General features: G+C 49.0%; 1 protein-coding gene across 7 annotated transcripts in view; it reads left to right on the top strand.

Moving 5' to 3' along the window:
• TBC1D5 (TBC1 domain family member 5) overlaps nucleotides 1-14,273 on the top strand; it is a 568,425-nt gene extending 554,152 nt beyond the window's left edge. For all 7 annotated transcript variants that reach the window (XM_032408767.1, XM_032408765.1, XM_032408766.1 and 4 more), the window contains 3 exons: nucleotides 4,841-4,920; nucleotides 5,725-5,880; nucleotides 11,399-14,273. In XM_032408767.1, coding sequence (XP_032264658.1) covers nucleotides 4,841-4,920; nucleotides 5,725-5,880; nucleotides 11,399-11,701 — 539 coding nt within the window. In that variant the 3' untranslated portion in view covers nucleotides 11,702-14,273. The remainder of the gene's footprint in view (nucleotides 1-4,840; nucleotides 4,921-5,724; nucleotides 5,881-11,398) is intronic.
• The last annotated feature ends 1,071 nt before the right edge of the window (nucleotides 14,274-15,344 follow it).

The following is a 15,344-nucleotide window of genomic DNA, read 5'->3' as shown; positions in this document are numbered from 1 at the left end:
TCCACAGAAGTAGTTCTGTGAGATTTTCCTCCTTTAGTTTCAGTGCTGTAACGTCTATAATACATAAAACTTAAATAGAAGATTATAAAGAACATAATCTTCCTTCTATGCAGAAACAAAAAGAAAGAGCCTTTATCTCATAATTTACTCTGCCTCTTGCTATAAGAAAAAAATGTGCATTGCATTGGAAATTTAAACATTTCACATTTCTGCATTTAATATTTTAAGGCATGAGAAAAACATCATTATGTTTTTCTGTTTTTACATGCAGGTGCAACTTAAAGCAAGAGATTTGTTACTGAGAAGTTATATATTAGTAGGATATTCATAAATGCTACCTTAAATCAATATATAGTTAAACTGAATAGGCAAAGGATTTACCTGGCCAGTACTTTGTTTATAAAGTCAGAATTCTTGTATTCAAAACATTTAACAGCCTCCAAAGGTGCCCTTTTGTTTTAATTTGGATTTCTGTATGCTGGATTTCTTAAAATGAGACTAGTCAGCTTAGTTGATTAAAACAGAGATTTGTCCTTAAGATTAAATGAACATTATATAGATCTGTGGGTTTTCAGGGCAGAAGGTCCTGGTTTCCATCAGATTCTGAAAGGTGATCTTTGATCTTGTCTTAAAAATAAGGCTAAAGAATTCTGGGTAAGGGTCTGCCGCTGAGGATACTAAGGCTCTGGGCTCTTCTCCCTCCCTGGGTGTACCCTTGGCCAGCCACATTGCACAGCAGGCCGGAGCCCCCAGCCTGGAACTTGAGATCATACTCCGTGTGCAGGAGAGGATTGGTGGGGCTGTCTCAGTCCCCTTTCGTTAGATGAACTGGATGGTTTGGATCCTGTGTAACAGTGAAGCAGTTTGGCTGCTGTACTGGTTGAATAGTGTTCTCCGCCCCACCCCCACCCCCACTCTGCCATTTCAAGTCCACCTGGAACTTGTGAATGTGACCTTATTTGCAAATAGGGTCTTTACAGATATAATCAAGTTGGGACAAGGTCATACTTGGTTAATCCAGTGACTGGTGTCCTTATTAAAGAAGGGAAATTTGGACACAAACATAAACCCAAAAAGCAGTAGAATGAACAAATCAGGAAGTTTTGTGTTTGTTTGTTTAATAACTAAAAGAAGCCTGGAGGTGGGCAGTCCAAGCACGTATAGCAGCTCCATGATGTGCCCAATGCCCCAGGCTGCCTCTGGTTTACTGCCCACAGTCCTTAAGCCGTGATCCTCATCCACATGCTTGCAAGATGACTTGCGGAGTGCCTGCCAGTCTTTCAGGTCGCAAAAGCGGGAAGTGTAAAGGTCCAAAAGGCACAAACTGAGTCAGACCCAGCGAGGAGCTTTCCAGAAGCTCCATCCGGGAACTTTTTTTTACACCTCATTGGCCAGAGTTGTGTCACGTGACCAACCTTGGCTCTGAGGGGAGGTGCGCACGGTGTTGCCCTGAATGAGATCTGGGACGTGTTGATGAGGAGGGAATGGAAGGTGGAGCTGGGGTGGCCCACCAGCAGCTCTGCCACCTCTAGACCCAGGAGACAGTACAGCAGTGAGCATCCAGGCTTGTTGGCTGTTCAGGCTCTGCTCAAGCGAGAACACAGGCGGGGATTGGCTTTAGATCACGGGGCATTACTCCCACTTAGGACTGTCATGAAAGACAGGGGCTTCTCTTGTTCCAGCTTGCCCATACAGCCGTACCTTCCACCCTCACCACCACCACTACCCAAGTATGGGTTTGTGGCATCTAAGAGAGGACACTGGGGTGACTTGCTTCCTGGGATTTTCAGGCAACGTGACCACTATGATTTTGTAAGATCTCAGGTAGACACTGATACTTCCCTAGTGGGATAATGAATCATATATTTAAACTCAGGTACACAGAAATCTCATCTGAAGTTTCATTCCCACCAACGGCAGTCCAAGGCTTAAACTTGGCAATTAGAGGCAACCTGGTCTCTTACAAGTTAACCATCCCATCTGAACACATGCCCACAGTTAGTTTCTCCACTTGGTCTCTTCTCCCTGCCAGGGTGGTGTCAGGGTGCTAGAATGGCTCATATGTCTCTTTGGTATTTGAGGAAGGGCCTCTGAGTGCCCTCTGGGTGTTTGTTGGCCTCTAAGGAGAACTCAGTTCCTGCATAGTTACGGGCTTCCATCACCACTGGAACCACTGACTGACTGCCCTGTTAGCCTATGACCCTAAAGGCCTTCGGTCCTGGCTGCTGTTGACCGTGGGCCCCACGTTACACTGGACACAGGAGCCAGGCCATTTGGCCAAACCTTTGGCTTCGGGATATGTCGCCCAGCAGACTATCGAAGGGGCAGGCGGGAGCTGCAGATAAAGTCAGGGCAGCAGGCCCTCTTTGCCCGACCCCCTGATTCGCTGCGTATGGCCTCCAGTGGCCTCCCCTCCATTAGCTCCTTGGACCCAAGAAGCACCCCCCCCCACCATGCTTCTTCCAGATGTCTGGGTGTTCCTGCACCCGTTAGCTGAGCTTCCTTTCAGGGCCCAGGAGTTCTTCCCCTGCTGCCCCTGCTTACACAGCAGAAGCTGGGAAATCTGCCCCGTGTTGCAGCTCAGTGGGGCAGAACTCACCGCCCCACCAAACTACCCAGCTACTACGCGTCGTGCCGCCCCAGGCAGCCCTGAGACCCTCAGACCCCTGCCTTAACAACCCCAGCAGTTCTAAAAACAAAAGCAACCTTTTCCATGTTCTAAAAGGCCTACATAACTGGTTCTTGTCAGGTCCCTGCAGTTGGCTGTCGTTTATGTCTTGTTGAGTGGATTCTGTGTTGTTTTTTTTGTTGTGAGAGAACAAATTGTTAGAGGCTTTTAAGGAAACCAAAAACATTCCCTCTCTAATTATATCTGTTATTCCATTCCCATTCATCTTGCTTTCTTGTTTTGAAGCAGGCCTTTATTACTAGCCAGAAGCTACAGTCACGTTTTCTGAGTAAATCAAAGCTGCTGTTTTTCTGCCGTGGTGTGTAAGAGGACTTGTCGGCGTGGTTTAGAGACTTATTGTTGTTGAAGATTCTGACAGACTGTCCGGCCGGGCTCATGTTGATGGTATCAGTCTTTGCCTTTTCCTTTTCTGGAAATACTTTTGGAAATATTTAGCATAGCGGTGTTTTGAAATGCAAGTTCCAAGAGTGTTTTGCCACATTTGCTCCATCAGTCAGTACTTAACTGTGTCCCTAAAATGCACCAAGCCTCATTCTAAGGGCTGAGAGTAGAGCCCTGAGTAAGACAGTCTCGGAGCTTATATCCTGTTGGGGGAGACGGACGACATGTAAGCCGCAAACGCATGTGATCATGCTGGCTGGTGACAGGTGCCTAGTGCGAGTATAGGAGCAGAGATGCCGTGGCCGCGACCGGAGGATGACCTGGCCTCCCTTGGTTTGGATGGGCAGGAAGGCTGCCCTGAGGAGGCAGCCTGGGCATGGAGTTGAACGATGAGGAGGAGCCAGTCCGCGCGGCTCTGGGCCCAGGGGCTGCGGGCCAGGAGAAGAGTGGGCCGGCTCTGCCGCTGGCACCAGCGGGGCAGGGGTAAGCAAGCAGGGAGTGACACGTCGTTCTGGTGGCCGATGGGGGCCCGGCATGGAACTGAGGAGTCCCCAGTTGAGACTGGGGCAGCTCTACTGAATGAATGACTAAGCATGGGGCAGGTAAGACCTTATAAGTAGGTGTGCTTTTTTTTTTAATTTGAGATAGAGCGAGAGCGAGAGAGAGAGAACACAAGCAGGGGGAGCGGCAGGCAGAGGGAGAAGCAGGCTCCCCGCTGAGCAGAGAGCCCGATGCGGGGCTCGATCCCAGGACCCTGGGATCATGACCTGAGCCAGAGGCAGACCCTTAACGACTGAGCCACCCAGGCGCCCCGAGGTGTGCTCTAAGGCCACAAAATCAGAAAGCAGGTGTTAATGGAGGGTGAGCCTACTTACTGTAGTGATTCTCCAACTGGTGTGCTTAAAGGTGTCTTTTTTAAAGTGTGTTTTATTGTCACCCCCACCAATGCATTCTCCTGCCTAGCCCCGGGGTGGGGAGAGGGCTCTGCCCCCTCCCCCTGAGCTCCCCTGAGAATCCGGCTCAGTAGGCCCCCGAGAGGGCTGTGTGCCTCCCTCAGGCGCGCGGTGGGGGAGCACCGAGCACCGCTGCATGTCGGAGCTCCTGGTGGGCAGCTCGGTGCAGTGCTGAGCCTGGCGGTCACAGCTGACTTGCTGGATCCCTCACACCGGGCCTGATGAAGGACTTCTCACGTGGAGGACGGAGAGAAGTAGCTCCTGCGAAGACGTCCGGCTGACTCCGTAGGCCTTGTTGTCTGATGGCACCTGCAGTGCCGTGAGTTCGTCCTGTCATTCTTGCCGTCTTGTTGAACTGACGATGTGCTTTACTGTTTAAATCTTTAAAGACGGTCACTTTACTAACTTCAGTCACCTGGGAGGGCCTGGCCTTCAGAGAGGTGAGTTAACATCACTGAACCACGAGGCAGTGTAGGAAGGCCAGGCTGAAACGTTTCCTCCCCGAGGCTGGATGAATGCTCCAGGCCATTCACGTGAGAGGTTAGCAGGAGGTGCCCGGCTCTCCCTGTGGAAGTGAAGACCAATCTGTTGTCATAAGAATGTATTCGGCGCGTTGGTGGGAAGGCTGTGCATACTGGGCTCAGTGCTCCCCTCTGCTCTCCCTCACACCTGCCTCATCTGCAGCTGGGCAGAGCATCCTTGGTGGAAATACTTGCCATGAAATTGGACAGAAAAATTTCCAAGCAAGTTATGGTATGGCTAGCAGATAAGTTATACTCAGAGCATTAGTTCTAAAATGTCATTCTTTTGTTTTCAGTAAATATTCAAGATGTGATATTACAAGAAAATTTGGAAAAAGAAGATCAAATTCTGGTTTCTCTGGCAGGATTAAAACAGGTATGTCCATTTGACCTGACTTTGCAATCCACTGGCCATTCTTCTAGTGCCTGTTGGGGAGGGCACACTATGGCATGGCATACCATGGTATCAGCGCCAGCCCCTCATTTCCTCCCGGGCAGAGCCCATCCTGACTCCCCAGTTCCTTACACCTCTTGGTCCTACTGGCAATTATGTCTGACGAGCTTGCAGCTCAAGCTAGTTGTCTGTCCCCACCCTTGCTTCTTCCTCTTACCAAAGCCATTCCGTTTGTTCCTCACCCGGAGTTGGTGTTTTGTGGTCCAGCAGCATGTTCAGTTGTTCATCCATAAATCCATGCTGTCTTTGGAGCACAAGTAATAGTCACCACCCATGGCAGGCCTCAGCCCCACGAGGACCACGTTTCCCCAACGCTTGGAGGGCTGCGTGGAACATACCTGTTAATGAAGAGAGCGTGTTGCTCTCAGATGTCTGCCTGTGTTATTAACAGCTCAGCTGGGTGCAGCCACTTTGGTAGCTAAGGGCTGTTCCGTGGGGCTGTGTAGGTAAGCAAATGGTACTTCCTGCCCAGGATGTGACACCCAGGGCTCACCCTGCGAGAACCCGGCCATTAAGACTGAAATTTTCCTTGGTCATTAGTAAGTCCATGGCTTTGATAGAGTTGGATTTTTTTTTCTGTTACTCCTTTCCTCTGGTAATATATTCATATCCATACTATTAAAAAGTGGTCAGGGATAAGTCTAGTTTAAATGTTAGAGGTTTAGCTAGTATTGTGAAACAAACTCATTCATCTCTTCCATTTATTTTCTTCTTTTTGAAAACTAGATCAAAGACATTCTAAAAGGTTCTCTGCGTTTCAACCAGAGTCAGCTGGAAGCTGAGGAGAATGAGCAGATCACCATCTCAGATGACCACTACTGTTCCAGTGGCCAAGGCCAAGGCCGGGGCCAGAGCGACGAAATACCTGGGGCCACCAAGCAGGTATAAGAGCTCTGGTGAACAATGTCACAGTAACTTGATGGGGGCACATCCACATAAGGTCTTGAAAGTTGTGAATACCAAAAACTTTACCAAAGTCATTTCAAATTACCATGTGCGAGGTTCAACTATAAAATACCACAGGTGGCCTGACCCAGAGGTGCTGTGTAGCTGGGCAAATTGCATACTCCAGTGCCCCACGGGAGACCATTGTCTCCTAGAGTTGTGCAGTGTACAACCTACAGACCTGGATGCAGCAGCTTTAGCCTGAACGTCCTACCAGTCCTGTTGTGTGGCCTTAGAAAGTCACGGCTCTGCCTCAGCTATGGGTAGGTGCCTCCAGCTGATGCCTCCAGTCCCCGTTGGCACAGGAAGTACTGTTCCTACTTTTCTGATGCTGTCCTCAGTGGACTCCTCTTGGCTACAACCTTTTCTGCCCTCATGGAGAAGGGTTTCTCATTAATGTCTATCCTCTAAGGGAATGAGGTCAGCAAACTTTCTCTGTAAAGGATGAGATAGTAAATATTTTAGGATTCGTGGGCCACATGTGGTCTGGTCTCATATTTGTTTTTGCATTTGGTGTGTTTGTTTTTACAACCTTTAGAAATAATACATTAGAAATGTATAAGCCATTATCATCTTTCAAGCCATACGGAAAGAGGCCACAGACCAGATTTGGCTTATGGGCCATAGTTTGCTGCCCCCTGCTCTCAAGGTGTTGACATTGTGTGTAATTTATTCTAACGTAGAAACACAGACTTTTTAAGTGAGAAAGGATCCAGGAAATTCCTCATGGGCTTAGTCCTATCTGCTTATTTTACCAGTGAGACACTGAAGGCCCACAGGCTGGCCAGGCATCATGTTTTCAGAATTCCTGTCCCAGCCCAGCAAGCTTCCAGCTCCACCGTGCTTCCTCACTATACTTTATTTGCTAGGACTAAAAATCCCTAGTAATATGTTTTTTAATGGCTTACAAGGTCTCATCTGGAAAAATGAACATTAGCAAAATCTCATCTAAGGCTCTTTCTCAAAAACTAGCATCCAGATGCTTGTAAATTATTTATTTTTTATATTTTAAAAAAAATGATATTTTAGAATGGAATTTTTTTTATTTTAAGAGTACTCCCCCCCCCCCCCCCCGCCGCCCCACAAAGAGTACTTTTCAAGAAGAGAGACCTTATGTGGTTAATTTCATCCAGCTTTAAAAGGAAGGTTTCATGGAGCCATTAGTCTGCATCTTTGGCCACATGGATATAGCATTAACGTTGCAAGTTTAATTTGATTAGTTCCTCCAGATTCTCCTTCCCTAAACAGATGTTTAATTTTTCAATAATCATTTCTTTATTCAAATATTGTTAAGCTTAGGCTCACCTCCAACCATTTTTAATTGACAATTTTATTCTAAACTTCAGCGTGATTTTTTTTTATAGTTGAATATATAAAAGTAATACTGAAAAACACCTTTCAAAAACACTAATGAATTTGCTACATTTAAAGCTTCTTGATTATACTTTGCCATTGTTTTTGCTGGTTCTCATATCTGTAAGAACTACCTGTGGCCACCACTGCCCCGCAGAGCCCCATGTGCATCCTGGGTGCACCGGCCACGAGGCGCAGGTGACACGAACTAGGACACGCCCCGGTGCGGGCAGAGCCGCACTCCTGTGCAGCATCCGAGAGCCCTGTGCGTCTGCATGTGCTTCTGAGACGCCGCCGACCCGTCCTGCGCCAGCACCCCACCGCTGCCTTCTGTGCCTCTGTAGGGTTAGGTGGAAAAGGAGAAAAGTGGGAGAGGGGCAAACAGTAGGGCTCTCCTTTTTTTCTCATTCCTGCCATGGCTTCTTCCCCAAGGGTGTTAGCAGTTTATAAAAAACCTGTCCTCCTAAAAGAGGTTTTACCGAGGAAGGGAAAAATAGGGAAGCAGTGCTCTCTCCTCATCTTCAGGGGAGGAAAGCCAAGTGAAGTCCCAGATGAAGCAGCGAGTCCCCCCAAAAGCTGAGTGTCTGAGGCCTTGCGGGAATCTGGACTAGACTCATACAGGGGCCCCCTGACAGGAAGTCCTGGCCCACCATCTTTCCTTAGGAACCTGTCCCAAGCCTTGGGCGGCAGTCAGGCCTTGGAGCTGGTTGACGTACTTTCTGCTTGCGGGGACCGGGGTGGGGGCTGGGGGCTGGCTCTGGACAGGAACATGTGTGCCAAGTGGGAGTTCTGAAGGCTTTTCCCCTCCTGCCTCCCAAATGTGAGCTGAGGGCCTGCTGTGCCAGCCAGTGGGTGTTCAGGGTTATGGGATGTAGCCCCTGCTCAAGAGCTTCCTGTTAAATGGAGGGCCAGAGACTGGGGGGTGGGGGGGGGAGGGGGAGGGCAGTGCTAGGCAGGCTTTTGCGACATTTCTGGAGATGTAATCACCACATGTAGGGTCTGTGGTAGGTTGTGCCACAGCTCATCCCTAACTTAGGAATGTCTTTGCTTTCTTGGTTTAGCACTAAAGTATGTGTGAAGGATAATGCAGAGGACTGGGCTGACCCACCTTGGGGCAGGTGGCTCAGGGTCCCCCGGCCAGTGCCCTTCCCCGTCAGGAACTCCAACAGGGCTCTCCCTTTGTGGACATGCACATGCCCTGCTCCCCACTGGCATGTTGATGGGGATGTGGCTAATATTATTCTTTCCATTTGATTCACAAATCTTGTCTCCAGCTCTGAAAATGGCAGATGCAAAATTGTATTCTGTAAAGAGAGCCACATTTTGGCCCTCCCTCCCAGCGTCTTTCACATACTCTTCTGGGAGGCTTTTGGTGAACTTGACCCAAATCTATGCCAGTGGCACGTAGGACCTTGTAGGACAACCAGCTCCTATCACGTGCCTCACTGGTGCTTGGGGCCCCTATTTTTACCTGTATGGCCTATAGCTGCATTGTCTAAATATAGTAGCCACTAGTCACATATCGATTTAAAATTAAACTTAACTCATTAAGATTCAATAGAATTAAGTTAAAAATACCGATCCTCCGTCATACTAGCCACCTTTCAAGCGCTCAATAACCACATGTGGTTGGGTGCTACTCTATTAGCATAGAAAGAGAACCCTTCCATCACTCTAGAACATGTCTGCTGAACAGCTGGTCTCTAGTTGGGCTCACCTGCTTCTACTCCATGACCCTAAGCTCATGATCCTAAACAAAAGGTAAGGAATGAGGCAGGGTGAATGGCAGGGTTGGGGGAGGGGTACTATATATTGTGTTGGTCCTGGCCAGTTTTAAGCAGGACTGACAGGTTGAAAAACTTCTTTAATTGTATAGTACGTGCCTGTGTTTGGCAAAAAGAGAGGATTGACCTAGGAATTTCCAAAGTTTTTGTAAATGACATAAACAGAATCAGGTAGCAGCTAAGATTGTATAGAAATCCAGAAAGAAGGCATCTTTGTGTCTAGGAGAAAGTTCTAGTTGGGAATCCAGAAGAGGCAGATCTTTTCATTTGCTTTGGGACATTGGCCAAGCCACCAGGCCTCTGACCTGGGTGTCGTCGTGTGATCTGTAATATAAAGGTGAGGAGGGGTGCTAAAAGAAGGGGGTGACTCAGGCCCTGCCGGCTGTACCAGGCTTTGTCTGAGTCAGTCTGTGATTTTATCTGGGAATGGGGAGCGGAGCAGTTACCCACCATTTATAACTTGCCTTCCCTACTTTCCCAGAAATGCACCAGATAATTAGTGATGGTAGGAACCACCTTTACTTCCAGGCACAGGCTTTATAACATATTTCTCGTCTTCAACAACTTGTACTGTATTCACTCTAAGCTAAAGGTGAATAGGTTATCATGGTATTTCTGTAGTAGAGACGCCACTCTGAAAATAGGGCCTGCTGTACATGCTGTTCTCATTTTCAGCCTCAGATAAGCTCTACCGGGCAGCACTCCAGCCACAGACCCTGTGTGGGGTGAGACGTCCAGGGTTTCACAGTTTATAGTTCAGGACAGCAGTCATATGAACAGCGTCCACACTTTGGAGGTAGAAGGATGAAACTGAGGTCCCACCCAGCCTTACGTGCACCCCGTGTGCAAGGCTGCACGCACGTGTCCCCTCCAGGCTCTGCAAGGGTGGTACAGCCCCGACTGGGTGCACCTTATGGTGGGATGGTCTTTCTCTACCAAACTGTCCTGGTGCCAATTATCGCATCCTCTGCTGCCAGAGTGCCATGTTCTGCGTATCGCCTCAGTTTTTTAAGAATTAATGTGTTGCTGGAATGTAAACAGCTTTAAAACTTGAGATGAAGAATTTCAAGGCCTGTTGTTTCAGCACTGTGATCTTAAAGCTAATTCTGTTTCTCTTCTCCCAGTTAAAGATCTTAAAGTTGGATGAACGGTCAGAGGATGGAGGCACATGAGCCATTATTTGGCCACTCACCCCCCCACCACCACCTCCCACCCCCATGTCACCAAGAACATGTAGTCCAGAGAGGGGACTGTCAGGTCCAGATTTCCCTTGGAAGTGTTGCCGACTACCTGTCCAGGCTCTGCCCACAGCCCGCGGGTGGCCCAGGCCATACCAGTCTGGGGGCCAGAGGACGCAGGGGGCACTTCCAGCCAAGGGGTTCTGTACAGCTCGTCAGACTTCAGACCTGGGTGCCAGTCCCCACCCACGCTGTGGGAGAGTAGGTGGGGGGGGGGGCGGTGGTGAGCAGGCCGTGGGCACAATGTCTGCTTACATCAGTACGTCTTCTGTCAGGCTGGCTTTGGAACATCCACACGTGTCCCAGGGTAGGCAGGAGCTTCTCTGGGTTTAACCCAAAACCTTTACTGGTGTTCATGGATGTCAGCTTTTTTAAAAAGCTAGTTAAAAATCAAATGCTACTCATAATTGCTTAAGAAGAAAGGAAAATAATTGTAAAGCAATACTGTCTATGCTTTTTGCCATATACTTTACAGTTGCTATTCCTGGTTTTTGTGTTTGCCACCATTGTCCCAGGGGGCCCCTAAGTGCATACCGGGGCTGAGCTGGTTAGAAGATACATACACTAGGCCCTCCTGAAGCTCTTCGTTAAGCAGGTAATAAAATCACTCCAGGTCTGGGCTTACATTAGGGATCCAGTCCTGTGCGATGCACAGCCACGCGCATCATCTCAATGTGTGGTGTCCACACGCTGGGTCAGAGATGCTGTCCTTGTCCCCATGTCACAGGTGAGAACATGAAAGCCCAAGGAAGATGAGTGATGTGCATGGCAGGGTGCCACGTAAACGGATGGGGATTCTTTCTGCAGCCTGCCTCCTGAGCTGGCCTCTCTTAACTTTCCAAGCAGGAGGCTTACTCTATTGCCCTGGGAAACCAGCACCCAGCTTCAGAGGAACTGGCCCCGCGCCACCGGGAAGTGCCGGGGCTTCAGGGAAGCAGGACCAGACACCGCATCTTTCCAAGGAAGAGCATAGGGCCTAAACTTCCGGGAAGCGCTCCCGGCTCACAGGGCCCCTGCTTAGTTCTCTTGTTTCACTGGAGTCTTCACTCATCCACCTGTACTTCTGACTGTACTTCACAGGCCTCTTCAGAAACACCAGGGCGCGTGGACAGAGGAAGTACAGATGACTTCATCCTGGTCTCCAAAGAAGACGAGGGGGCCAGCGCCAAGGGGTCCTTCTCAGGCCAGTCCCAGCCTCTTCGCACCCTCCGAAGCACCTCTGGGAGAAGCGAGCCCCTGGCCCGCTCTCCTCTCGTGTTCTCTGACCCCCTGATGGGCCTTGCCTCGGCTTCCTCCAGCAACCCCAGCTCCAGCCCCGACGAGGACAGCAGCAGCAACAGCAAGGACTCTGGCTTCACCATTGTGAGCCCCCTGGACATCTGACCACAGTGCCCCTGGCCTCCTTCGTGGGGCCTTGCCACCCCCCTCAGCAGCCCCAGGGCCCGGCTGAGGCTTCCCCAGTGGAGACCCCTCTGAAACCAACACTTCTTTCCCAGCATGCCTGTGGCCTTAGTGCAACCCGTCAGAACCCTCTAGAGAGAGGCAGATGGCCACAGAGCACACAGACAGATGTTCACCAAAATGCAGACAGGGCTTTCAGGGCCCTATCCCACCCCGCCTTTGCTCTGAGGTAGACCAGGGTTAAGTATCCAGTATCATGTTCACTGTCAAAAAAAGACCAAATCACAATTGGAATCATTTTCCCTCTATCCCCTTCTCCCCAACTAAGAATTAGGTGTAGCAACTCCATTAATTATAACTAGAAGAAGGAAGAAGAGTTGGTTTCAAATCTTCCCTCCCTTGGAGCGTCAGGCATAGGAAAATTGACTGAGATCAAGAAGGCTTATTCTCTGGAAGTCTCTCTCAGCCTATTTCATTCCTCCTTTGGGAAGCCATACAGCAAAGCCAAATACAACAGAATGGACTAGAACTGGTAGATTCCAGGGCTAGAAAAAACCCATCACTGACCTCTCAGAAAGTTACAGTGATCTTTAGAAACAGGGTCTAAACTTAGGAATCCTATTTAGGTGTGATGGGGTTTAGATTTTTTCATTTGTTAAAGAGTATGTTTCCAAACCTCAGGCCAGATGGACTCCGGCCATCACTGTCCCTCCTCAGACAATTGTATTTCCCCCTTTAGAATCCTTCACAACCAGAAAACAAAGGTCACATTAAGCCAGTCTTTGCTGCACTGATTTCAGAAGTCGTAAGAATATTACTTCTTGAACTGGAAAATGTGACCCTGACTATGGGACAGACATCTCTGTTTTCTGGTGTAGTTTCTCTAGTTTTGGCGCTGGAATACACCTGTCACCTGTCAATTGAGAAGTAAAGGGAAAAACCCAAGCTCATTCCCATCCAGAGTCAGGACCTCCCATTGGCCTTAAAGTAGCAGTAACAGGGAATTCGACCTGGAGTCCATTCTGGGGGAGCAGGGCTTCCCACAGAACACTCCAGACATCAGGAAGACGCAGGACTTCTGCACAGCCCTTCCCTCGCCGGGAGCCAGGCAGAGGAGCTGCGGGGCCCGGGTTCAGTTGCGCACCGCGTCCCAGGCACCACAGGACCAGCTCTGACCCGCCCGGTGCCTTCCTGGGCTTGGGCACACAACAGAGAGTTCCCCTTTTCAGCTGGCAGCTTATGGAATCTTGCTGGGCAGAAAGCATCACATGAGCTGTTTCTCTCCTTAAGAAGAAAGGCCTCGAAAAGGACACTTTCCCTGTCCTTTGTGCAAGCAGGCATTCTAACAGGATAGCCACGGTGCCCATTTCACCCTGCAGTGACAGGTGCTCGGGGCCTCTCCTATGAGGACGGCAAGGCCTCTAGGCGGTGGAAGCTTTCACGTGAACCAGTGAAAAGCTAAGTTTGAAAGGCTTGACACCGTTTACAGTCCTTCCCACTGCTAACCCTGTATTTCTCTACAGTGTGATAATGACCTGATTTCCCACGTGCTCTCGAAGAAAGCAGTGATGACCCGGAGTCAGCTACTGCAGAGAGGGTCGCAGTTAGCTCTGCAGTTTGTCCTCAGACTCTAGCAGGAGAACCTCTGAACACGTGAGCATGGGAGATGAATACGAAGTCTGGTTTTGCTCAGGTGACAGGGTTGCTTGGCCTTCCATGATTACTCAAAGACAAGCTGCTGAGCTCTTCAGCTCCCCCATGGAGTGGTCTGCTCAGCACCCCCTGGGGGTGACTCAGAGAGCAAGTTACTGCCCCGTGTGTGTCACCTTGACCACACTTTGTGTGCTCCCAAGGTTCCCATACAGTGAATGGCCTTGCGACTGCACACGGTTGCCGTGATTTTCCCTCCGAGGACCTGGTTTGGGGCATTGTCAGTGTTTTCAGTTCTCAGGTAAGAAGTGCGGAGCTAACCTCGCCAGGGCTCCGAGACACAAAGTGGAAAGGGCCGTGGAGATGGCTGTCCCATGGCCGTGGGTCCTAGTCATCTGCTTTTGGCAGTTTCTTTGCCCTGAGAGCTAGAGTCCTGATAGTCCAGTGGTGGTGGGGGCCCAGTACCCACCCAGTACAAGGCTCTAGGCTACTTCCCTGCAGTTGGCTGGGTGGTTAGCGGTCCCTGAAAACTCCCAGCCCTCCAGCACACGAGGGGCAGGTCCTCCACCCTGTGCTTCCATGTTGGTGCCACGTGAGAACCAAGGGGGTCTCTCAGAGGCGTTGCTTCTATGGTCCCCAATGAGCCGCTCCCTCCTCGGAGGAAAGAAACACGAGGGGGAGTGGGATGTGGGCAGTGCCACCCTCAAATTCCCATAGGTCCGTGGGGTTTGAGAATTGTATTACTCTCTTGATCTTTTTAAGTGACTTTTTATTCTCCATAGTTGAGCATCGTTTGCATTTTTATTAGTTACAGTGCTATTAAAGAATGTGTTCCTTTTTTATTATTTTATCAAGTACTTATGTTTAAGTGTTAAAATCCTGAATATCTGAAACCTTTTTTGTTTTTCTTTAACAAATATAATCAGTGGAGGCCTCTCATGTTTTGATTATTAGCAGTTAAATATATTTTATATATATAAAGCTTAGATGAATTTTTGTTGTCATCCACTTTTTTAATACAGGTACCTGTGTTTCATGCATTCCTTTCTGATCAGTTTGGAAATGAGTTAAAATTTACCTCTACATTATATATGAGAGCTACAGATTAGAGAAAGAAAATCATTACGACTTTGCCTTACCTTTTATATGTGCCAAGGGGTCATAAAACACTTTAAACATTCAATTATACTGGATTATTCTTCCACAGTTGACCTCCTGCTACTGCTCACAGCTACCTGCAGTCTGGTAGGAAATAATATCACTGCAGAATGAGTGTGACTAAAAATAAACCAAGGCCTCCCTGGGCGTTGCCTTCTCTGCATCTGACCGAGTTCAGTCCCGTGCATCAGTCCTTCGGGTCTGACTGCCCACCACGAACGGGAGTGTCACCTCCACTTTGTCAGAGACGAGGAGCAGACACAAAGCTCAGTGGCATTTATGGGGTCTGCTAACGACAGCTGACCTGTCAGAGTCGACTCAGATTTACTATTTTTGTTTTTATTTTAAGAAGCAGCCCCCTGGGGTGGTTATAGAACCAGAGCGAGTATGGGGGACACAGGCCCTCTGGGTGGCTGTCCCATGGAGGCTGGGCCATCCCCCCGCCCCACAGGTGCACATCTGGCCCCACCCCTGCATGTCCAGAGCAGGGGCACTGGTGGTCCGCGGGGCGGGAGAGGAGGCGGGTGAATTAAGGACAGCACCTGACGAGCTGGATTTCTCCCAAGCCATTACTGCTACCCCCCACCGTGTTACTTTCAAAAGCTCTCTTTTTATAGTGTTAAAAAGAAATAAAAGTTCCTGTAAACAGGCTTGAGACCACTTTGATGTAAAAGTTGTCATAATAATTTGTCTCACAATGGCACAATTCATTTGACTTATGGAATACCCTGTTGTGCCATTTACATCCTATCGCTTTGTTCTCATTCATCTTTATGCTGTAACTCATACTGATTTAAGAAATGGCTTTTCCTTTTGG

Source organism: Phoca vitulina, unplaced genomic scaffold, assembly GCF_004348235.1.
Source record: "Phoca vitulina isolate PV1807 unplaced genomic scaffold, GSC_HSeal_1.0 scaffold10, whole genome shotgun sequence".
Taxonomy (NCBI): Eukaryota; Metazoa; Chordata; class Mammalia; order Carnivora; family Phocidae; genus Phoca; species Phoca vitulina.
This window is presented reverse-complemented; position numbering and strand designations above follow the sequence as displayed.